Consider the following 23,709-nt stretch of genomic DNA (forward strand, 5'->3'; position numbering starts at 1 on the left):
ACAACAACAAAAAACCTCCCCGCGGTCCCGGGGGGCCGGGCCGGGCCGGGATTGGCGGCGGCGGCCGGGGGCGGCCCCGGGCGGGGCAGGCGGGCGGGTCCCGGCCCCGCTGCTCGGTGCGCGGTGGCGGCACCGGGAGCGGCGGCTGGGGCTGGGGCGCGTCGGCCCCGCAGCTGCGGCTCGTTGCGCTCCGCTCGGCCCCGCTCCGCCCGGCCCGGCCCGGCCCTTAACAGCGGCGCCGTCCCGGGACGCCGTATGTGAGCCGCGAGGGCAGCCCCGCACCGCCCCGCACCGCCCCGCACCGCCCCCGCGCACCAGCACCACACCGGCACCCGGCTCGGCCCCGCGGAGCTCCGGAGCAGCCGGCACCACCCCCCGCCCCGGCACCCCACCATGAGCAACCTCAACAAGGACACCGAGCACACCAACGGCGGCGGCACCGTCGAGGAGGAGGTGGGCGCCGGGCTGGGGTGGGAGATGGGGCGGCGGAGGGCTGCGAGCGGCGGCACTGGGACACCGAAGTGCCTGGGGATCGGGGACGGGGCTGCGCCTGGGTCGCGGCGGAAAACGGGGAGCGGCGGCGGGACCAGGGACGGGGCGGCGGGGATGGAACGCCAGGGTGCCGGGGGACGGCGGGTGGAGCGCAGGGCCGTCGGGGAGCCGGGGCGGGGGTACTGGGGACGGAGCAGAGCGGTATCGGGGACCGCGGAGGCGGCACCGCGGCGTCGGGGAAGCCGGGAAGGAGTGTAGCGCCTCTTTTGGGGAATAGTGAACCCGATATCAGGGCTGGATCCCCGGGTCGTCGGGGAACCGGAGCCCAGGTGCTCGGGCTGCTGCGGGCTGAGAAGCGGGGGCCAGGCTGTGGCAGCCAGAGTACGGAGGTGTTGGCGAGCTGGTGCTGGAGTCCCCGGCTCGCCCCTAGGAGCGGCTGGGGCTGGGCAGGGCGAGTCCCCTGCTCAGCCCGGTGTCCCTGTAGCCCTGTAGGGCAGAGCGCTGGCAGGTCCCTGTTCAATCCAGCGCAGCCGCTGCCCATGGGCATGGTGTCCTGCTGCCACGTCCCTGTAGCTGGACGGCTCCTGGGTCCAGCACCGTTCCGCCCATGTGGGCGGCAATGGAGACCCTTGGACAATAGTGGAGGAGCCTCTGCCCTGCTCCGTGTGTGCTGGCAGCCTGGCTGGGGCTGGAGGACTGAGCTGACCTGCTGGCAGCCCCTTCCTCCAGATGCCATTGCAAACCAGAGCCTGGTGCTGCTGGATTCAGGGCTGGGAATGCTAGTAAGGGTTGGTTGTCTGTAGCCACATCCTCGAGCTTGCAGCCCTCCATATTTGCACTTTGGCTGTTGGAGCCATTGGCTGATGTCATTACTGCACCCCTGGAGCAGGTATTGCCATAGTGGGTTACTAGCTACCCTCCATCTTGGAGAGGGCTCTGGAATATGCCTGGCCTCGGAAACGTTTTGCTGCAGTCCTCCGTGCCTGGCCCTCAGGACTGGGGAGGTGCTCAGTCCCCTCCCCTTGCTGTCCTCCGTGCGCTCTCGCCGCCGCAACATGGCGCCTGGCTTGCTCCACCACCCACCGGGCAGCACAGGCCCTGTGCGCAGCTGACCTGGGGCTGTCGCGTCCCCTGGGCTTCAGCCCCGGCGAGGGAGACCGAGTAATGGGGTGGAATGGATTGGCAGGGGGTGGCTGTAGCCATTCTGTCCGCAGCATGGAGCAGGGCATAGGTGATGCGCTGATGCAATGGGATGTGGCTGCTGCGGGTGGGATGTCCCAGCGTCACCGGGTGGCACTGGTGTGGGTGGGCTGAGAGCCTGAGCACCTGGGGCCCTGTGCTGTTCCCAGTGGAGGGAGGTTTGGTACCTGGGGCTTCACGGGCTCTGCATGCATGTGCTGAAGATTCTATGCGGCTCCTCAATCCAGTTATTCACTGGCCTGCAAAGCTCCCCAAGGTTGGTGCCACTTGGTGCATCCCATCCCAGTAATGTTGCTCCATCTGGGCTGGTGCCTCACAGGTTGTGGTCAGGTGAGCTTCTGGTGCTGGGAAGAGCTGATCTGTTCCCCACTGCCAGGTGATCATTTGGCAGAGCGGGTGCTGGAGTGTTTCAGGAAATCCTCACCCTCTGGAGAGGCTGGTCCTCTCAGGAGTGGAGCTTGATGGCTGGAAAATGGAGTTAAAGATGGCATCCCTGGGGAGCGTGCAGGGGTTGGACAGAAGGGGCTCCTGCTGTCCAGTGTGCAGCCTCCAGGAGCACGTGGGGAGGGGCATGGTCTGTCTACCCTGTTAGATGGTCTGTGGCCCCGCTGGGTGTGTCTGTCACCCTGCACCCACGGCTGCAGCAAGAGACTTGCCACCTGGGTTAGGCTGGGACTGGTGGGGGGTTAGGGGGGTTAATGTCCCAGTCCCTGGTGGGATTGCTGTTGGAAAGTCCTTTATCTGACAGAATCCAACAGGAATAATGCTGTGAATGGTGAGCACGATTTGGGCTCCATGGTGGCTACCCTGAGCCTAGTCTGAATTCTTGTTTTTCCAGTACCTCCTGGCTAACCAGGAGCTGTTCCTCACTGTAGAAGCTAGTGGAGGCATAAGGAGTGACCTTGTATTCTTGATCCCAGCATGGTCTGGAGGCCCCCATTCTTGCCCAGAAGCTCCCCTTGATACAGAGCGATAAATACATTCGGTGCAAAGTGGAATTCTTCAGTCCCAACATATGCAGGAGGGTGTGCTGGAATATTTTCCCACACTGCATGGATAACACTGCCAGATCCTGGCGCTGCGGACACTCCTCCACCCCCCACTCCCCCCACCATGCCCCTCCTTCACTGCCTCCCAAGCGTTCGCAGAAGGGCGCCGTGTGCCCCAGATACAGCGGGGCGAAGCTCCCAAATTCAGCCTTTCCCTTTATCTTATCTGTGAGCCCCTGGATCTCGCAGCCGCTTCCTGGCTGGTGACATGCGGAGGACAGGAATGCCTCTCGCTCCTCTCGAGGTCGTTAACGGGAATGTTAAACAAACAGGGCCTAATGTCAGTCCCTGCTGTTCCTCACCAGACACCTCCCCAAACGCGATCCCTCCCCACTTGCTGCTATCTTCTGTTTAATTTTCCAGGCAGCCACCAATCTACGTGGCTGCATCTTTCCTGGCAGTCCTGAAGGGTAGTGTGGGACAGGCAGCTGCCTAGGTGCTGCACTCCCACCCCTATGGCAGGCAGAGCTTTTTCCAGCAGCTGGAGGAGCTCTCATGCTTCCCATGGACACTGGGTGTTGTGTCCATGGCTGCATAGCAATAAAACCCTGTGTGTTCACCCTGCTCTCTGGAGTGCCTGATGCAGACATGTTGGTTCTACTCTAGAAATTAGTTCTTGCTCTCCTGAGAGGGCACCGGGAAGTTGTAGATCTACTGGGAGCAGGAGGAATCTGGAGCTGGCTGGGTAGGTGCTCAAACTGGCAGCTGAAGCCTGTGGTTATCCTGTGTGTCCTCTTGGCTGGTCTGAAGGGCCTCTTTGCAGCTCCATGGCTGGTGGCTGCTGCTCTTGAGGTAGAGCTTCGGGATCCCAGACTGCTGAAGGCGTTAAATGAGAAGTTGTGCTGGGAGAGCCCAGAGGACCTGGCTAAGCTCTGCCAGAGAGGATAATCTTAGAAAGAAATACTTCCATGTGATAGGGTGAAGCCCTAACACAGGTTGCCCAGAGCAGCTGTGGCTGCCCCATCCCTGGAAGTGTTCAAGGCCAAGTGGGATGGGGGTTGGAGCAACCTGGTCTAGTGGAAGGTGTCCCTGCCCATGGTAAGGGATGGAATGGGATGGTCTTTAAGGTCCCTTTTGAACCAAATCATTATGTAATTCTGTGGTCTTCCCTGTTGGTCCATGGAAGGCTGTGGGTTAGAAAACTCTGTGTTGGAGAGGCAGAAGACTTGGTTTCCAGACAACCTCCTCAGTAGCAAGTCCTACATCCCTTTTTCCTTAGCTGCTGCACTCCAGGGCTGCCGGAACTGCCTGGGAATGCTGCTGGTGAGTGGGCTGTGTTATGTGCTGGATGTCTGTAGCACTTCATGGACCGGTGCCAGGCATCTCTTGACTTCTGTAATCTCTGCTTGAGTGGACCTAGATACCTCGTGCATGTGTGGATTCCAGCTCTACAGCTGCAAACAAATAAGGTTAGTGTGAGTTCTGGAGTCAAATGTCTCCTCTGATGCTGCTCTTCACTCTGAGGAACATGAAGCTGTAGTAGTTACAGTCACCACTCGCTAATCCTCTTGCACTTGGCCTGGCTGAAGGAGGATGGTGCCTCAGAGCTGTTTTCATGCATCCTAAAAGTCCCCTAAGTGTTAGTTGCAGCTTTCTGTCAGTGACAGATTGTTGGCTGAGCAGACACCCTGGAGTCACCACGCACACAGGGGTTCTGGGAACTGATGTGTTCCCAGACATCCTCTTGGTCTTGAGTTGAGCACTGAGTTGCTCTGACAGGAGGAGGGATGTGGGAATCTCCCCATTATCTCCTTGTGTTCTGGTGCCTGTGAATACCCTCTGAAGGAGCTTTTTTCTCCTTTCTCACACTTTGTTTCAAATCTAAATTTCTTAGATGTGAGTCTGAGTGTCAACATCCCAACTCAACCAGTCCCTGTGATGGGGTAATTTCTTTCGCCTGCCAGCTGGGCTATTAAATGAGACCCAGCTTCAGAAATGAGTCTTCCTCTTTGGCTAATCTGAGGAGCTGCTGAGCAGGACTTTCCCTCCTTAGCCTCAGTATTAATGGATTTTTTGGTGGTGCCTGTGGAAGTTAGGAAGGGCCAAACTCAATGGTTCCCTTTCTAGGTCTCTGCCCTCACCAAAGCAGGAAGGATGCCCTTTGAGATGTCTGGGAGGTAGCTAAGAGTAGTTCAGGCTTTGTTGTCCTTCCTCATAGCTCTGCTTGAGGATCTGGCACTGTAGGAATTCAAGACTCTTGCTGGAGCTAATATGGAAGGTTGTGGAGTGAAAGATCCTTTGAGTTTGCTGGTCTTGGCCATGCCAAATCACAGAGACTTTGCTGCTTGGATTGCAGAGCAATGCTGCTGCTGTTCTGGAGCTCTGAAATAAAGGCTTCAGCTTGAAGCTTCACTGTGGCATGACTGTAGAAATGAGGTGGTTAGACCTCGCTGCAATACTCAGCATCTTCCTGCACCTAGTGGGATAGTGGAAACAGAGTTCCTCCTGTGTGCCTGGCCCTGTGAAGGGCAGTGGGGAACAGCTCAACACTGGAGCTGCTGAACCTGGCCCATGCTGAGGTGTGATCCTGAGCCAGGCAGCACATCTGATGAGGAGGAAGTAGTGGCACCAGGTGGCCCTGCTCTTGGCACGGCAGAAGTGGTGCTACGGGCTTGGCAAGGATGCTCTGGCCACTTCCCCGTAGGGTCATGGTGTGCTGAGGTGGCTGGAAACCTGAGAGCCCAGTGGGTGGTCTTAGCCTTGTGGAGGTTCTCCAGCTCTGCTGCACAGCCCAGGAGAAGCTGTGGAAACGTTTGACCTCCCAGTGTGGGGTGGTGCCTGCCCTCCTGTGCCGCAGGTGGTGACAGGTCCTTGCATTGCTGTGGGGTTGGTTGTGGTGTCAGAAGCTGCTGGCCTGGGGATGCCTTCCAGGGACAGGAGGCCTGTGTCTCCCTCGATGTGTAACTGCCCTGGGCCACCTGTAGCAATGGGCTGAAGTGCAGCATGATCCATGCACTGGGACAGTGCAGCCAGAGGACATATTGTGGGTTCAGGATGGCACTTTTGGTCCATATTTTGGTGGCACAGCCCTTCCCTTCTGTCTAGTGGTGCTGTCTTGCTAAGAGCTGCACTGATGCAGTGCTGGCTTAGTCCTGTGGGTGCTTGTCATCCTCCCGATGTCCCCAAAGGTCTCTCTGTGTTGGGGGTGACACTCCAATAACTGCTGTCCACAGCAAAGAGCTGCTGTGAGCTTTCAGCTCTCCATCGCCTGAATTTTATGGAGTACTTGCTTGTTGGGCTGTGGAAGGACCTGAGATGGTGCATGGGGCTGGGGCATGGCCATTGGTGTGCTGCCCCAAATTGGGTTGATTTGAGGAGAGATTCCTCTGTCTCTGGATGTGTCTGGGGGGCATGGGACTGAAAAGGGCCCAGGAATCATTGTGTGTGGTGGGGTGAAGCAGATACAGATGTACTCAACGAAAGATCTGAGGTGAGAATGTTTCTTGTGAGGGTCCTGCTTCCAGACCCATGTCTCCTGCCAGTCTCTACCATGGGGAGGAGCCCCTTTCACCGCTGTCTCCTGTCTGGAGAGCAGGTGCCTGGGTGTGGGCAGGAAAAGCTGGTCCATAACAAGTGAAGTCTGTGGCTCCAGCTGATGATGATGGGTGTCTGCAGGTCCCCAGCACCAGAGAGTGGCAGGTGAGGGTGTCTGGAGCCCGGGGCTTAGTGTGGTGGCTGGGTAAGGCCAGCATGGTTGTGAGTGTCCTTCAGCAGTTGGCTGTGGCACTCATACCAGTCCCCTCTGGCTTAGTGAACCTCTTGGCAAGGTGAAAGGTGATGAAGGCAACCTGAGTGTGCTCAGCCAGCCCCTCTCTGTGCTGGGGAGCTGCCCTGTTGGACAGTAATCTCTTGGTGATTGTGGGGCTACCTTTCCAAATGTTTCATCAGCTTTGGGCCCCTCTTGTGGCCCAAACCCATCTGGGTGCTGTTCTTTTTGTGAAAGGCTGCAGAGACAGAGGTGATGGGACTTGATAGCAGGAGCAAGCATCCATGGCAAAGCCACTCCAGCTGTGCTTCCTCTGCCAGGCCCAAGATCTATTCTTGGGTGCTGTCCTGTTGTGCCTGGACTTATCAGCTCCCATGTGCTTCCTGCTCTCCCGGAGTGGGGCTGGTGCCTCTCCCTGCTTCCCCCTTGTTGGAGTGTCTTCCTCCCCTGACCACAGGCTGAGCCCCACTGACATCCCCTGCCTGATGTGGGGGAAGAGCAGTGCTGGGGAGAGGCTTCTCTGGCTATGAGCAGTGTGGAACACCACAGCCTTGGGGACAAAATGCTGGTGCACTTGGGCTGGTTTGTGGTCAGCCTTCTTCCCTCTGGGCCAGCAGGATGTTGGTTCTCTCGTGCCTGTTGTGCAAAAGGCTATTTTCGGAGGGAAATGCCTGAAGCCTGCCTTGCTTCAAGTGCCAGGGGAGGCTCAAGGCCCTCTTTCCCCTCTGGGCATGGGTGAACATCTCTCCAGTGGGTGGGAGGCTCTGGGCTTCCTGGTTGGAGCGGCTCCTGGCCGGATCCTTTGCCGGGGCTCAGTGCGATCCTGCCTGAGGACACCGCAGCTCTGCTAGGGCTGCAAGGGCAGCAGCCCCCGGCTTTTGCCACTTCTCTTCTGAGTGTTGGAGGGGAAACTGAGGCATGGAGCAGTGAAGCAGCCAGTTGCAAGCCCCTTCTCTCGGGATTCTTGCCCCGTGGTGTGGAGGCTGCCCTGCTTGCCTGCCGTACAGACCACACATCCATCTCTCCCAGTTTTCTCCTCCCTTGCGGTTCCTGGGACTTTGTGCCGAGGTCCAAAGCAGCCCCGGGTTGCAGTAGCAGGACTCTGCAGCCCGTGCGAGACACCGAGAGGAGGCTCCTGTCGCATTTTTCATCCCCGCCACGGGGCTCCGTGTGTTCCCTCCCCGCAGCCCTGTTGTGCAAGCTCGCCGCTCCATCCCGCTCCCGTGCCTTATAAGTCCCGGCTCCGGGGCAGCCAGCCGCATTCCAGCGCCCTCGCGTCAAGTGGCCCTGGCTGCATCGCAGCGGCCAGGACCGGGGCTCTGTGTCCCCCTGCGGCCCCGCTGCTGACCCCGGATACCGGAGAGGCACCCACTGAGATGCTCTCCAACGGGAAAAGCTGTGGCCCGTATCCCTGAGCTCTTGGCACCACAGAGTGGCTGTCAGGAGTGCAAAGTGCCTTTGGGATGCTGTGGCAGAGCTTGTCCCTGTCCTCAGCAGGATGGCGTGGGGCTGGTGGCACAGGGAGAAGGCTCTGTGGACATATTGGTGTGAACTAGTGGGAAATGGCTCGTTTCTAGGAAAAGCTGGCATGGGACTGGGGTGGCTTCCTGGAGAGGGGGAATGTCCAACGGCGCAATGTGGGGGTGGCATTGGAGCACGTTCCTGCTGTACCCGTGCTCAGGTGTCTCTGAGGCACTGCTGGTCAAGACTTGTGTGCTGTAGGTGCTGGAAGTACGGATCCAGGACCAGGGGATGGGGTAACCCAAGCTGTGCTGTGGGTGATGTAGTTAAAGGGCTGATCTCTCCAAAGGGGAGGATCAGCCTTGCTGGCTCCAGGAGGGGGATTCAGAGCAGTCTTGTAAAAAAAAAAAACCCCAGTCACTGCAGCCTCAGGGGGTGGGTACCTGTGCCCTTGCATCAGACACTTCTGACGTAACTTGACCTTTTTTGGGCTGCAGTTTTGAGAGCTCTTACTCCAAAGCAGCTGTGGCCAGGAGCAGTGGGAGCTGTGCTGGTCCCCTGGCAGCACTGGGGCTGTGGTAGCACAAGGCAGGTGCTGCAGCTTGGCTCTCTTGGTGCAAAACTCCTGGCTGTGCTGGCCCAAGGTGTGTGTCTCTTTGGGGAGATACAGCTGTGCAAGGACTGACGCTGAGAATTCAAGTGCTAAATGGTTTGTCCGTGTCCCTCCTCCCCCTGCGTGGGAAGCTGTGCTGGGATCCTCCCTTTCTAAGAGATGGCCTAGATGGTCTTGTCCCTTCTGGCATGAATCCTGTTTTCCATGGCTCTCCTCCATCTCTGTCAGGTGTTTGGACTGGGGACATCCCCAGAGGGGCAGGGATGGGGAAGGGAGAATGTTTTCTGCAGGGCCTGCAGCTGTGTGACACTCCCAGGCTATCCTAGGTGGGAGCTGTTCCCTGCCCTGCTTCCCCCATGCCCATGTGTCCAGTTCAGATCAGTCCTGGGTGGGATGTGACTGCTTTTACCTGGCATCAGAACCTAAGAATGAGCAGAAGAACATGGTATTCCTGCTCCTGCTGGATGTCTGGACATGTAGTTTGGCCCAGGCTGTTCTTGACCCAGCCATAGATGGATATTTTTGATGGTATTTTTGCTTGGGTTGGTGTTTTTTGTCTTGTGCCTTTTCCAGATGCACTGTGGGGAAGCTGGATTTGGTGTTTGGTGGTGTGGACTTGAAGTAGGGCATATTTTAGCAGAAGTTATCCTGTTGTGGCATGTTGAGTGTGAGGGCTGGATGCCTGGATTTGTCAGCCCTGTGTGGTACCACTGGGCTCTCAAAGCCTGCAGGACTTGGGCTGACTGGAGAGTCCCAGTTTGGTTAATCCACTGGAAGATGCTTGTCTAGACCCTCTTGCTTTCATCTACAACTTCCTCTATTTTGGGAGCAGGGGAAGAGGCTGGACCAGGTTGCCCACAGTGCACAAGAGGCTCAGATTGGTGAGCCTCCTGCTTTTCTCCTGTGGGATAACCTAAATCTCCGTTGCTTTACGCCTGGTGTTGGCAGTGAGCTCCCTCTGGTTTAGTTCACTCTGTGCCGTGAAAATATTGCTCAGGTCTCTCACCAGCCTCACCCTCCTTTCACTGAATAACTTGGTCTCCCTCTTTCCTTACCCTTCTCTAGATCACTTATGGATCTGTTGAATTGCAGAGATCTTGTAAAACCAACTGCTTGGTCTTGTCATTTCCAACAAGCTGTTCTGGGCAGGGACTTCCTTAGCTTGTCTTGAGACCCTCTTTGGAGAGGTTGGAATTGCCCAGGCTTTGGAGCAGTGGTGGCCCTTGCTGGGTGCTGTGGCTTGGCTTTCCAAAGCCTTTTCAGTGCTGTGGGTGGTGACAAACAGGACTTGGAGGCCAAGGGAAACTTCTGGCCAGCGAGAGAAGATTTCTTGCTCCCGTCCTTGGCAGCAACTTATGGGGCTGGCACTGGGAGCCTGTTACCTCTGACAAAGAGCTTTCCTGGGCACCTGCCTTGCTCTGCTCAGGCTGATGTGAGGACTCCAGCTCTGGCTCCCCATTCCCTGAGCCACCACACATCTTCCATCCTGTCACGCCTGTCGCAAGGACTTACCAAGTGACGCATCACGGGGCCATTTACAGACCCAACAGGGATGCAGATTTCTATCTGCTCGGAAGAAAAATCCATTCTGGGGGCTGAGCGCACTTGGATCCTGAAATATTGAAAAGGGACGATGCTTTCACATGGCTGAGGCACATGTGTGTGTGCAGTTCTCCCCTGCAAGAGATGGCCGCGGGTCTTCTGGGAACACGCTGCGAGCGCTCTGTGGAGCTCATGCTGAAGTGCAAGCGCTGAGCTCTTTGAGGCAGCCAGCAAGCTGAGAAACAGTGGCATTGTCCCCTCTGTCCAGGCATGGGGTGGCCTTGGAGTGGTGCCTTAAAGAGTCACATGTGGGGTGGGATGGTTGGGGAGCCTGTCAGACCGAGCCTGGGCTTGCAAAATATTCCTGGAGTGCTCCACATGGCATCCTGCTTCCCAAGGCAGGGCAAAGCAAAAGTGTGTGGTAGAGCCATGCACATTGAAGGGCCAGGGAGGGGATGGGAAGGGTGCTCTGGTTCTACTCCTGAGCTGTGTTGGGCCAGAGCTCCTCACACTAGTCTAATGGGGGACAGGGGCAGCCCTAAGTCTCAGCATGCACAAGAGAGTGGGAACACCCCAAGCTTTTCACAATCACTGTTCATTCAGAGGGACTTTATCCTGGGAAGGGCGTTTTTCTGCCTTGGCAGGACTGTCCTGGGCACAGGAGGTGAGATTTCATCTGTAAGAGAAACTTCCTTGTGTGGTGGAGTCTCTATCTGGCTGCCTCCAGAGAATTACAGAGGCAGAGGCTCCTGTGTTTCCAGGTCTGCCTCCAGCCCAGGAGCAAGGCAAGCATATGCTGCTTAGTTTGGTAGGAAAAATGGTTTTGGATATAGCCCACTCTGTCTGGAGAAGGGGAAATGGCTGAGCAAAACAAAAAAGGGAGCAGAGACCTTCTGGCCTGCAAACTTAATGGGGTCACTCTGTGCTGGAAGCAGGCCAGGAGATGAGCTCTGGCTCCTGCTCCTTGTCAATAATGACAAGAGTCTTCATGGCTTTGGTTGTGCATAACTTCCCTTTCCAGCTCTGTGCTGATTTACAAGAAGCCTCTGCAGCTTCATCCTGCTACTTCCTATGGAAATAGTCTGCCAGCCAGTGTGCAGGGAGAAGGTGCTCATGATGAGTCTGACTGTTGAGCAGAGGTCTTCCAGGCCATGAGCCTTCAGCACTTTCTTCTTCCTGGTTATTCAAGTGAACTATTATCTATAATTTTAATGGATTATCTATTTAAGTCTTCCCCTGGCATGGTGTTTTTTGCTTTGACATGAGTGTGTTTGGACTTGGTCCATGACTTGAACAGCCTGGGAAGAGCAGATGCCTACAGGGTTCGGCCCAGCACAACAGCTCTTGACTGGGCACAACAGAATAGCTGCTCTGAGAGTGGGTTTGGGAGCAACTTCTGAAGAGTCTGAGGTGTGCTGGGGAAGAAACTGGGATGAACCCAGAAATCTTCCTGCAGTGATGTTCTGGGACGGTTGAAGTCAAAAATGATGAGTGGGGCAGTGAGGTGTTTATCAAAATGGAGGACTATCTTTGAATTGGTGATGGAATTAAAGTGCCAGGATAGGTTGAGGAGAGGAGATCTATTATGTGATCTGTAGAAAGGTCTGGAGAGAACTGGGGTTTATACTGGTCCCTTTGGACCTCTGGGATGCATCAGATGTAGTTCTTGTGGCAGTCTGTGACCTTTTCCCGTTCAGGTCGTCATCAAGGTCCTGTCAGGCTGTGGGGCTGGTGTCTGTGCCCTCATCAACGCAGGCCATGATGCCAGGGACTGAATTTTTGTAAAGGCATCAATTCTTTGAGGTGGTGGTCAAAGGGCTAGGTGTGTTGTATCCTGGACAACGCTCCCCTAATGCAGGGAAGGGCTAGTGGACTTTTGATGCAAGGTGTCCTGTTCTTAGTGCACTTAATCTTCTGAGCTGTGCTCTGTGCTCCTGCTTGGGCACCAAACACCTCCTTTCAGTACAGCTGGCTGGCCTCTCCCCTAGGTACGGACGCTGTTTGTCAGTGGCCTTCCTGTGGATATCAAACCCAGAGAGCTCTACCTTCTCTTCCGGCCATTCAAGGTAAGAAGGTCTCCAGATCTGGTTTTTGGAGGGAAAGATGCTGTTTTGTGGGTGACCTGGCACCAAAGGTCTGTCAGGGGAAGTAGGGATGACATAGGAACCTGAAGCCAGCATGGGATCCTGTGACTTGTGCTCAGCTGGGAACCTCCAGCTGGAGCCTGCCATTGGAATTGTGCTGTCTCTAGGCTTGATAAAACCTGCTTGGTCAGCCCTGCTGCTCAGCTGGACCAGCCCTTCCTTGAGGATGTGTCCTCATCCCCCAGACTCTCCATTCTTCTCTAATAACCACCTAGGCTGTCTCAGGGGAAGTGGGGTTCCCTTGTCTGCACTGCCCTAGCACAGAGGGTGCTCTGCTCTCTCTAGGCACTAGCCAGGGCAGGGTGCTCATCCTTGTACCTGGATGAAGAGCCAGAAAATAGAATTCCTTCCCAAAAGGTCAGAATGGAAGAGCTAAAATACCTGCTCTGCCCCAGTCTTCTCTACTGGTGGAAAAGAAGTGTTATTGTCCCTGTTTCTACTGTGGCTGCTGCCCTGTGGAGGGCTTGGTGCTACAGGAGCTCCTGGAGCTGTTGTGTTGTGTCTTGGTTGTAGCACAGCCTCTTCAGGAGCCTGACACTGACTTGCTTTCTTCTCTCCTGCAGGGTTATGAGGGGTCACTGATCAAGCTGACTTCAAAGCAGGTACCTCCTTCCAGCCTGTGTGTTTTTGGCTTTTGCTAGCAAACTTGACATGCCAGGAGGGGAGAGGGGAAAGATCTCATTTCGCTGGCACTGTCTGGGCCAACACCAGCTGCACAGAGGGGTTCTACTGACCCAGCATGTTCTGAATGTCTCCATGTCTTCTGCTGCCCTGGGTGAGACCCGAGGCTTCAGCCTCAAACCTTGTGCTGGCATCAGCCTTCCCCACTCCCAGCTGATCAAGGCAGGGGTAGCCATGCTGGGGGCTTGTCAGGGAGAGCGGTGTCCCCACACGTAAGAATGCCAAAACATTTGTGCTGGAAGCAGGTGCAGAGCAGGAATCTTGAGCCAAAGACCCAAGCTCTGCTTGAAGCCCCTATGCAGCTTAGGATGGTCTCTTCTGCTGGTTGTCTGGGGCAGAGGGGGTGGCAAGGCAGCCTGAGGAGCTGGAAGAAGCTTCCAAACTGAAGTTGGTGTTGTTTCTTTTAGCCAGTGGGTTTTGTGACCTTTGACAGCCGGGCTGGCGCTGAAGCAGCGAAGAATGCCTTGAATGTGAGTACCAAAAGTGCTGGGGGCTGAAGGGGCTGGGGGCCACCTGCCACTTGCCACTTGCCATGCTGGACCCAGAGCTAAGGGCAGAGACAGGGCAGGGTTGTCTACCAGCTGTGTCCTGGACTATGGAAGTGAAATGATCCTGCAGCATCCCACCAGAGAAGCAGGAGAACTGTTCAAGGATGACATCAGCCTGGGCAAATAGATGCAAGCTGTCTCTACATAATTTTTGACCACTGGAAGACAGCTCTGAGGGCCTCTGAGGCTGTGGGGACCTGCTGTGACTCAAGAAAATATCTTGAGGATGATCAGCATGGAAAAACACCCAAAATGATCCCCATCCTGCAGGACTGTTGGTGGGATCTGGTCAGCAAGACATGGTTCTGCTGTGTGGTAGACCTTGCCTTGGGCTTTTTGACCTCTGTAGTGCCTCTGCTCAGGCTGGCAGAAGGTATAGTGGCACCACAGATGGGAGCTCCCACACAGATGGGGGTTATTCCTACTCCAGTACAGACAGTTACCCCAGCTTCAGCAGACAGGTCTTTCCTGAGCCGTGCTGGTAGCCATCCCTGCTGTAGTGGTTGGTGAAATGCACATAAGAAGCAAAACTGTGTCCCTCATGTTGGAAATGGTGATCCTGGGTCTAACATTAGTCCTGGCCAGCTAAATGTAAAAATAAAAGCACGTGGGAACTTGAGTGTTGCAGTGAGGTGACAAAAATCTGGGCATGTGACAGCAGTGTGGTGGCCTTGGTTCCTCAGCTGGGCTTTGCTCCATGAATAACCACAGCCTGTGCTTGGACTGGAGCTTCACCTCTGAGAAACCCCTGTGCTCTCTCCTGTGACAGGGCATCCGCTTCGACCCTGAGAACCCCCAGACCTTGCGGTTAGAATTTGCTAAAGCCAACACAAAGATGGCCAAGAGCAAGCTGATGGCCACCCCGAACCCCACCAACATCCACCCTGCCCTGGGTGCACATTTCATTGCACGGGACCCCTGTGAGTATGCTGGGAGGGGCTTGGAGGTCATGGCTCCAACCTGAGAGATGCCCAACTCTGTGAGTGTTACCACAGTGGAAAGGAACCCAGACCCACCTCTGCTCTGCTTGAAATCTGCCTGGGGCAGGGAGGCCAGGAGGATGCTGGAGCCACAGGAGAATAACAGGCATCTGGCCAACATAGAACTGTTGAGACATGAAAGTTGGATTTGGTAGCTCAAGTGATACTATAAATCTTTTAAAGCATCCCTAAATGTGAAGCATAAGGGATGAGTCCTGTGCCATCACCCTCTGTGTAGCCTGGTGGGCTGAGAAGCCCTGCTGAGGCTTATGGGGTGACCTGCAATGTGGCTCTGAGCCCCCTGTCCTGCATCCTGTGGCACCGCCCCTCTGCTGCCTGTGTGGACCAGTCTGTCTAAAGCCCATGTGAGGCTGTAGTGCAACACATTCCTGGGTTCTCCTGTCGAGGCTGGGAGGCTGGAGGAGCAGCTGTGCACGCAGGTTTTATACCTCATCAAGGTGGCAGTGCAAAGCTTTAGCCTGGGGGGAGGAATCCGGAGTCTGTCCCCAGAGCAGGCTGCCGGGGCCGGTGCTGGGACTGTCCCCTTGTCTCCTCCTCCCGTCTAGATGACCTGACTGGAGCGGCTCTCATCCCAGCGTCCCCGGAGGCGTGGGCTCCCTACCCGCTGTACACCACGGAGCTGACCCCTGCCATCCCCCACGCCGCCTTCACGTACCCGGCGGCTGCCGCCGCGGCCGCCGCTCTGCACGCTCAGGTGAGTCCCGCGCCGGGCGCTGCTGGCCCCGCTCCTTCGGCGGGCTCCGCTCGGCCGGCTCCGCCCTGGCCTCTGCCCCCTGGGCACAGCTGCTCCGGCCGCAGGGCAGCGGCGCCCGGCCCCGAGCCAGCCCCCGACCAGCCCTCGGTCTGTGCGGAGCCGGGTGATCATTGCTGACCCTGCTTTCCCGCAAGGGGCGGGCGGGTGGGAGGAAGGCAGGGCTCGATTTCTGGCTGGTTCTGTTGCTCCCCATGGCCAGAGAACTACACTGAGGGACTGCTGGCAGGAAACACTTCCTGCACGTAACATAGCTATGAAATGTCATCTCAAGTCACAGTGAAAGCAACGGGCTTAGCTCTGTGCCAACCTGAGGGGCTCAGCTGGGACCCCATGGGCCTAATGACTCAAACACTTCCAAAGCTGGAGGAGGGTGTCCTGCAGGAGATGAATGACTAGAGCCTTGCCAGAGTGAGGAATTGTGATGGAACAGGGTGTTAGCCGCCCTCGGTACAGGCTAGTGAGGAGAGTCATTCCATGCATGAGCCTCTGGAAGAGCAGATGGTGGCGCAACCAGCTGCCTGGTGTCCCCAGGTTTGCTTGCTGACAGCTGAAGATGTAGGGATGCCTGTACTGGTCTGACACGGATGCTTTAATGTACAGAGACCACATAAACTTTGAAGCCGTGAACATGCAAAGGGAAAGTCAAAACAGAGCAGCAGTGTCCTAATTCCAAGTTAAGGTGCTTAGTTTGAAGCAATTGTCCATGAGAAGCTGGAACCCCTGTCCCTGCCCTGCTCAGTGTGACCAGCCAGCTGTGCTCTGCCTGCTTCTGTGTCTGCTCCCGGAGTGGTGCCATGGGAGACTGCGGCAGTGGGACTGAGTGTTGGGGCTTAACCTCTGCTCTCTGCCCTGCCAGGCAGGGCATTGGCTCCTACTCTTCCCTGCTTAAATGGAGAGGAAGAGGAGCTGTGTCCTCTCACCTTGCTGTCCTGGCTGGCAGTGAGCTATGTTGGCCCTTGGGCATCCTGTTGCTTCCTGCAAGCTTTGTGATGGTAACTGCCCAGCTTCAAGCCAAGCTTGCTTCCCAAATGCCATGTGGAGTGGATGCCAACTCCTGTCCTCTGTCCTGCCCCTCTCTCCTGCTCCTGCCCTTCTACAGGTGAGCTGTTGTTGGGCTGAAGCTCTGGGGGTTAGGGAAAACTACATCAGGGTTCAGGACAGGACCAGGAAAAGCACTGGAATGTTCTTCCAAGGACCTCCCGAGCCAGGCTGCTTCTTCACTGGGAAGGTTGTGCTTGCTGGTGTTTTCCAGAAGTTGGTGGTGGTGCCCACAACTACAGGGCTGTGCTGTGCTCCTCAGTGGCCCAGGAGAGAACTGTCTTCCTGCCCCTCGTGTGTGTAGGCTGGTGGTCAAGGTTGAATTGTCCCCGGAAGGGAGGACCAGGAAAAATCAACCCCTCTAGCCTGTCTGAGGTGGTTGAAGGAGGTGAAACCTTTACTGCAGTTTCTTCCAGGGTGGTCACTGGTGACTGTATAGGGACCCTGAGTATGAGGGTTAGACACCAAAACTTTATGGTGTAAAGTGGGGGAGAAAGTTCTGCTCTTGTAGAGTGGAGGATATTAAGGAGGCCTCCAGCTACATATTCTCCCTCTTTAGTTGCTACCCTCCAGCTAGTGAGTTACTGGTTTCCAAAGAGGTTGTCTGGTCTCATCATAAGACCCTGAGGAGCTCCCTGTGTAGGTAGAGGGCTCCATGCCCGAGGGCTCCATGGGTGGTGATGAGCTCTAAGCCTTAGGGAGCAGTGCAGCCCCTCCAGGCTGTGGCTGGACCCAGCTCTTTTCCAAAGAGGCTGCCAGGCAGTCCCAGCTGCTCCTGGCTGTGCTGAGCCGGTGCTGACCCTGCAGGGGCATGTCCTGGCACAGGATAGGTTACCAATAAAATGTAGTGGGGTTAAACATTACTCGTGTTGGCAGCTCTGGGCTGGAGCCCTGTCCCTTGCAGAGCTGAGGGTGGAGCACAACAGGGAGATTTTGCTCACAAACTGGGCTAAAAGCTGTGCCCTTAGTCCCTGTGTGCTGAGCCCTCTGCCCTCACTGGGAGGGGCTGGCTCACTTATGTGGTGGGCTTATGGTTTATTCCCCAGAACAGTCACATTTCTTCCTCGTGCTGGACTGGTGTTGGCTGGAGCGCATCCATGGGGATGGCCAGAGCTGTAGCAGCTCCACAGTCACCAGCCTTGAGGCAGGCAAGAAGTTGGAGGACGTAGCTAAACCAAGATCTTGTCACAAGAGATTTAAAGCCAAAGGGCTCACCTTGCAGAGCTGAGTTCAGCAATGGGGAGAGGAGCTGGCCTGGCCTGGCCTCCTGACGAGCTGCCCAGAAGGCTGGCAGGAGGGATGAGGGGCAGGAGGTGGTGAGAGGCTGGCCTGGCCTCGGGAACCCTTGGTAAGCCACTCCCAGCCGATGGCTGCTGCTCCTGGCACGTCCATGCCTTGGCCATGCTCCGGGCAGGCACCAGGCTGCTGCAGCTGTGACTGTAGCCTGACCCTGCCCCACCGGGGACTCTGCTGACTTGAAGATTGTCCCAGCTGCCTTCCCTCCCTCCCACCCTCTCTCAAATCCCTCCTTTGATGTCCCTAGTGAACTCCAGCCATGATGCCAGCGCAGGCTAGCCCCGAAGCTCAGAGCTGTCCCTGGAGATGGGACGCCCTAGTGATGCCTTATTGCAGCTAGTGGAGTGGCTGTACTACAGCTCCATTCCTAGAAGTGTTAAGCATGATGGCAGCCACATCTGGAAAGACTGGTAAGGTAACCATCTCTCCTCCAAGGTGCACTGTGGGATTTGCAAGCTTCTGCCCATCTCTGTAGCCCGTATCTCCTTGGCAACCCAGTGCATGGGCCTCACGCTACCCACCCACCAGAGCCTGGGGAATGAGATGCCAGGCCTTCTTTCTAACCCACATCTCCAACTTGGCAGCACATGACATGGCGCACACAGCATGGCACCATCTTACATCAGCTCCTCCCAGCTGAGCCAGGCTCGGCCAGGCCCTGCCAGTGGGAGGGGAGCAGCCCGGTTGAGCTGGGGCAGAGACCACCCTGTCACTCGGCCTGAAAGAAACCTGGTTTCTCCCCAACCTCGACCCTTCGAGGGCAACCAGAAATACACCCTGACCTCACTCCTGGCACACGGTGGGGGAGGTGAGTGATGTGGTAGTGATAGCACACGACTAAATTTTAGTGGGCACCTTAGACAACAGCACTTGCCGGTCACTTTGTTCCAGAATCGCATACCGGGACAGACCCTGCCCTTAATCATGGGTCTAATCTCACTGCTTTCCTCTCTGGTAATGGAAACAGAGCCAGTTCCTACCTGGAGCTTGACTTCTCTCTTGCAACCTGAAATCACAGGCAGGACACAGGTTGTGTGAGCTGTAATGGAAGGAATCGGCAGCCTTGGGAGAGAGGGGTGTGTGGTTTAGGAGATTGGGATCTTGGGCAGAGGGAAGGGCCTGGGACTGGTTGGCAGGGGGATGGTTGATGTTTGACTGAAGGAAATGAGCCCTGGTTCAGTTCTCCCTGCAGTGGTTCTGAGCAGACCTTTTCCTCTCTCTGTGGAAGTGATGATAAGAAGCCACCAAAGATGAGGGTCCAGGTCTGCCTTTGCCCTTAGAAAACTGTGAGGTGCAGAGATGTGCAGAGTTATAATTTCCCCTCCTGGGAAGATGGGAAGAGCTTGACACAGGCATAGAGACAATGATACAGCTTGTCTTGTTCTGCCTGGTCCTGCTAGACAGGTCCATCCATTGCTGGTAGGATGGAGTTGGGCTGCATTGTGTCTCTGAGGTGGAGCCACTGTTTTTGGGATGCCTCTAAACCAGGCTTTGAGTGGACTGCAGGGGATGCCAGGGCTGTCCACGCTTCTAGAACTCTTGCAGAGATGCTTCCAGCTGTGGCAGCACCCATGAGGGCAGGACTCTGCTCTCAGCAGGACTTGGCGTAGGAAGCGGGGCTGGATGCAGGATTGGCTCATACAAACATGGCCACGTGGTGTTGCTGGGGACACAGCTGATGTGTTGGGTGCCTGGAGACCCTGGTAGGTGTTTCCAGGGCAGCCAGCCAGGTCAAAGCCTAAGGGCATAGAGAGGCCAGTCTTTTTGGGGGTAGGCTGCCCAAGGTTCCCTTGAAGCATCCCCTGGAGACCTTGAGGAGATGGCAGAGGAGGGTCTCTGGTTCTGGGACCCATCCAAGTGAGTGGTGGGTGGAGGGAGCAGTCCTGGATCATGGCTGTGTGGTTGTGCAAAAGCCTGGAAGGACCTTGGGACTTCCCTGGCACTGGGTTGAGGCTGATCCCATTGATGAAAGCAGAGGTCAGTCCCAAACCCCCTTTCCCTTGCAGCTAAGCTGACAGACCCACCCTAGACTGGAAACAGGATGAAGTTTCTGTTCCTAATATCTTGTTGCCTCTTGGTGCTGTCATGGAGGGACTTCCCAGGATTATTTCTCTCTGGGCAAGCTCCATGCTTCTCAGAGATATGAAGTCTCTTGTTCAAGACATTCATGGTTGTGGCAACTTTCTAAATGCCAATGACATAGTGGTGGCATAGCTGGCCAAGCAGCTCCAAGCCAGCAGTTCCCTCCTAGCCAGGGAAAAGCAGGCAGGAGGTGCTCTGAGCATCCTCCAAGCAGAGGATGCTCCTAAGCAGCTGTCCTTGGTAAGTGGTGAGACTGCTGGGCCATCAGAAGAGGCTTGTGGCCAACAGTGGCTCTCCCTGGCTGGTTCAACACCAAAGAAAGCAACACAACTTGCTGTGAAAAGGGAAATGCTTGTTTGCTGCAGTCTCAGAGGGGTGTGTCTCCCTGAGCTGTAGGGGTACCAGGTGTTGGGCTGATGGATGGATGCACACCTTTTAGAACGTTCCTAAGCAGGAGGAGGGATCAGTGCCTGCCTTGTCCCACATGCTCCTTGCCCTGGTGTGGGATGATGTGCTGATCCTCCAGCTCTCCCTCGCCAGAGCTGCTCGGGGAGATGCACGGGCTCGATCCCACTGCATCTGCTTTTCCTGGTGGTGGGCTGAGCTGCTCTGTTCCCACACCTCATCGTGCCCCCACAGCAGCCCCCGAGAGGCTGTCGAGCCGGTGACCAGGGCGCAGTGCCCGCTGCTGGGCTGGGCGCGTGTCCAGCACACAGCAGTGGGCGAGGTGCTGCCTGTGCTGCCTGTCCTTGCCTCCCTGAGTCACATTTCCAGGGGGAGCAGAGCAGCTCTCGCCAGCCACCAGCGGGGCTGCCCAGGGCTCACACCCAGTGACCCGCAGTGCTGCCTGCCGGGTGCTCGTGGCTTGCCAGGCTGAGGATCTCAGCAGCACCAGCGAGGATGCTGCTCTGCACTTCGGCAGCTTGGCAGCAAGATGCAGCTCTTGGATGTGTTAGCTGGATCCTACCAGCTCCCAGGAGCACAGGGAGTGCTTTGTGCCTGCCTGCACCATGAGCCTTTCTGGTCTCTGGGGACCGCTCCAGCTGTAGAGGTGGATGGGAGCTCTGAGATGCTGGGGCTGGCTGCAGACCTAGAGGTAACTAAGGAGGAAAGGCAGGTCCTCCAAGTCAAAGGTGCTCTGAGGAGGGACCTGTGTACTTGGTCCTCACTTGCCCTCTTTTGAAGGATTTGCTCTCCCTTCAGGATGGTGGACAACTGGATGCTTAAATTCTGAGGGCAATTGGAAGAGACAAAGGAGGTTTTGACAAGGAGAGTGAAGCTCTCATGGGCTGTATCTCTGCCCTGTTTATAATTTCATTGTGATTTTTAGGCAGCTTCTGGTGTTATGCTGTGGAAAGGAAGAGGCTCCTGGCCTCGGGGAGGTGGCAGGCAGAGGCACACATTTCTCCTCTCCAGCTGTTTTCTGGGAGAGATGTTGAAGGCAGCAGCACGAGGCTGCTGCAGTTGGCCAGCAGTGGCTGCCTCATCCCTGCAAACAGGAGATGTGTCGGTGGTGTGACCAGACTCCTTTCCAATTGTGAGCTAATGCTTCTCCAGAAACAACTGTGTCTCTTCCAGTAAAAGCCTCTCTTGCTCTGCGTTCCTCACCCAGTGATGAACATCTCCATTAGTTCTCAGCTTCCTCCTTGACAGATGTAGTATTCTGAGGGGTGTGAAGAGAAAACAGCCTTGCCTGGTGCCTGGAGAGTGTCCTCTTGGCTAGCTGCTGCCTCTGATCCACAGCTTCCAGTGCTTTCTGCTGGCTTTGGGAACCTCCCTCCTACTACTTCCTGCCTGGTCCCATCAAGCCCTTAATCTAAGACCTGGCAGGTCATTCCCTCATCCTGCCAGCATGTCAGAGACTTGGATTGTACCCAGGATTGTCACAGCAGCTCCTGCGGGGCTCCAGGCTGGACCCCTCTGAATGCAGGGCTGGGCTGGTGGCCTGTGGGGCCACAGTGGGTCAGGCTGGGTGGGTTGGGTGTGTGAGCATTGTAGACCTGCAGGAGGAAGACAAGGAGGGGTGGTCCATTGCAGTGATGGTTTATTAGCACCAGAGCTATGAACAGTGCCTGTTTTAAGAGAAAACCAGGACTTCTGTTCAAAGTGGAGGTGCTGAGGCTCTGCAGGTGGCTGTGAGGCCAGGATGGAGGGCCACCAGGCTGGGCTGTACTGGCTCATGGATGGCCTGGCTGTGCTGCTTGGCTGCGTGTGCGTGGGGCAGCTCTCAGGGTTGAGCACTTAGAGCCCTGTGAATGAAGGGGGAGTTTCCTGTTACTGCTGGGCAGGAGGAAACTGCTTCCAGCTGTCGAGGGGAGGGGTGTGGAGTGGGAGACACTGGCCAGGGAGGACGGCTGCAGAGATGTGGCTCTGCTGAGCAAGCACCTCCTGGTGACAGGGGACAAGGAACCCCTGTCCTTGCTCTGGCAGCTGCTGTGGTGGCCCTGTGAGTTGTCAGTGATGCTGCTGCCCCTGCCAAGCCTTCCTGAGTGGTGTCTGTGCACAGTGAGGTGGCCCTGACTGGGCAGCAAAGGTCCCTCTCCCAGGCTAAAGGAGAAGTGAAAATGCTCGGTGTGGCACTTTGGTGCCGGCACTAGGTGGGACCCCTCACTGGGGAGGAGAGTCTTGGTAACATCCATGCCTTGATTTCCATGGCTGGACTGACTGGGGTGCTGTGCCATGAAGTGAGGTATGGGGCCAGCTGGGAGCTGATTTAGTGGCATCCACTGGCCTTGTGAAGGTGTCTGGCAAGAGTCCAGCAGATTATGGAACCGTGCAATGGTTCAAGTTGGAAGGGACCTTAAACTGATCCCATTCCACCCCCATGCCACGTGCAGGGACATCTTCCACAAGACCAGGTTGTTCAAGTCTTGTTCAAACTGGCCTTGTTCTGAGCTGATAAGTGGCTCCTGTGAGGACAGAGCTTCTGCTCACTGGCAGGGCTCATTTAGGAGCCATCTCTGGAGAAGGAATCAAGGCCCATAGCTCATGTGGCTGCAGTTCCTGGCACTGCAGCCCTCATGGCTGTGGGGGCAGAACTTGGCTGCTGCAGGCAGCAGTGCCAAGGTTGTGGCAGTTTGCTGCACATCTCTGCACATCCTTGGGAGAGGAGCATCTAGCCAGGCTTATTTGGGTGAGGAGGCAGCTGTGCCAGGATGAATAGGACGAGGGGAATGGCTCACATGGGGCTCCAGGGGGTTTCTGTCACTTTTCTCCCCATCTTAGAGCCAAGCCCATCCTTGTGCTGGTTCCCAGAACCCTGAATGTGCTGAGGCTGTGCTTCTCTCCAGGCAGCTGGGGAGGGAGGAGTGGGGGTGGCTGCCATGCTCCAGCAGCAGGACCAAGTTCCAGTTGCAGCTCCAGCTGCTGGATCCTTGCTCAGTCAAGTGGCATGGGCTTGTCTCCTGCTGCTGTCAGGCACGGAGCTGCTGATGCAGCCCAGCTGGACACACTGGCCCTGCTGATCAGATGGGATCATCTGAATGTCTGAGGCTGTGGGGCTGGATGTTGCCAGCTCACTGTGTCTCCTAAGGGGCTGGAAAGTGTCTGTTCAGTTACTGTCCCTTGTTTTGCTTGTTAGGTCCCTATCCAGCCCTTTCCTTGGCAAGGAGCAGGTCTGAGAAATAGATGTGGCAGCAAGCACCTGCCAGGGAAGCCTCCAAGTCTTGCTGGTTTGCAGCTCTTCCAAGTTCTTCCCTTGGTGTGGTTTGCCTGGAGCCACTCCTGGTGGCAGGGTTGGGGCTTGGAAAACTCCATGGGTGTCTGTTGTAGTGGATGAGCCACTTCTTCCCCCCCACCCCACCCCGTACACGTCCTGTAGAGGTTGTCTGGTTTTAATGTGTGGTCTTGAGATGCCTCCTTTGGCTGGCTGCGGGTAGGGCAATTCAAGCAGTATTTGGAGCTCACCCTGGAACCTCCCATGCTGGAAACATCTCTGCTCCACGGACCTTGCACGTGGCTTGAAGGAGCTGAAGGTTTGTACTCTGGCTGAGGTGATCCTGGATCATGGATCATCCTCTGCCATGCCTTTCTTTTCCAGATGCGCTGGTATCCTCCCTCTGAAGCTACCCAGCAAGGATGGAAGTCTCGTCAGTTTTGTTAG

At 56.3% G+C, this 23,709-nt stretch overlaps 1 protein-coding gene across 2 annotated transcripts; it reads left to right on the top strand.

Annotated features, from left to right (window-relative positions):
- The first annotated feature begins 321 nt into the window (after nucleotides 1-321).
- Nucleotides 322-23,709, top strand: RBPMS2 (RNA binding protein, mRNA processing factor 2). Of its 2 annotated transcripts, none has more exons than XM_021554166.2 (7): nucleotides 322-453; nucleotides 12,052-12,129; nucleotides 12,771-12,809; nucleotides 13,296-13,358; nucleotides 14,206-14,356; nucleotides 14,983-15,131; nucleotides 23,647-23,709. In XM_021554166.2, the coding sequence occupies exons 1-7, from the start codon at nucleotides 394-396 to the stop codon at nucleotides 23,707-23,709; spliced, it is 603 nt and encodes a 200-aa protein (XP_021409841.1). In that variant the 5' UTR covers nucleotides 322-393. The 2 variants fall into 2 exon arrangements, with proteins under 2 accessions (XP_021409841.1, XP_077641930.1); XM_077785804.1 differs by lacking the exon at nucleotides 322-453 and adding an exon at nucleotides 4,046-4,150.

Source organism: Lonchura striata, chromosome 11 (genome assembly GCF_046129695.1).
Source record: "Lonchura striata isolate bLonStr1 chromosome 11, bLonStr1.mat, whole genome shotgun sequence".
Classification (NCBI taxonomy): domain Eukaryota; kingdom Metazoa; phylum Chordata; class Aves; order Passeriformes; family Estrildidae; genus Lonchura; species Lonchura striata.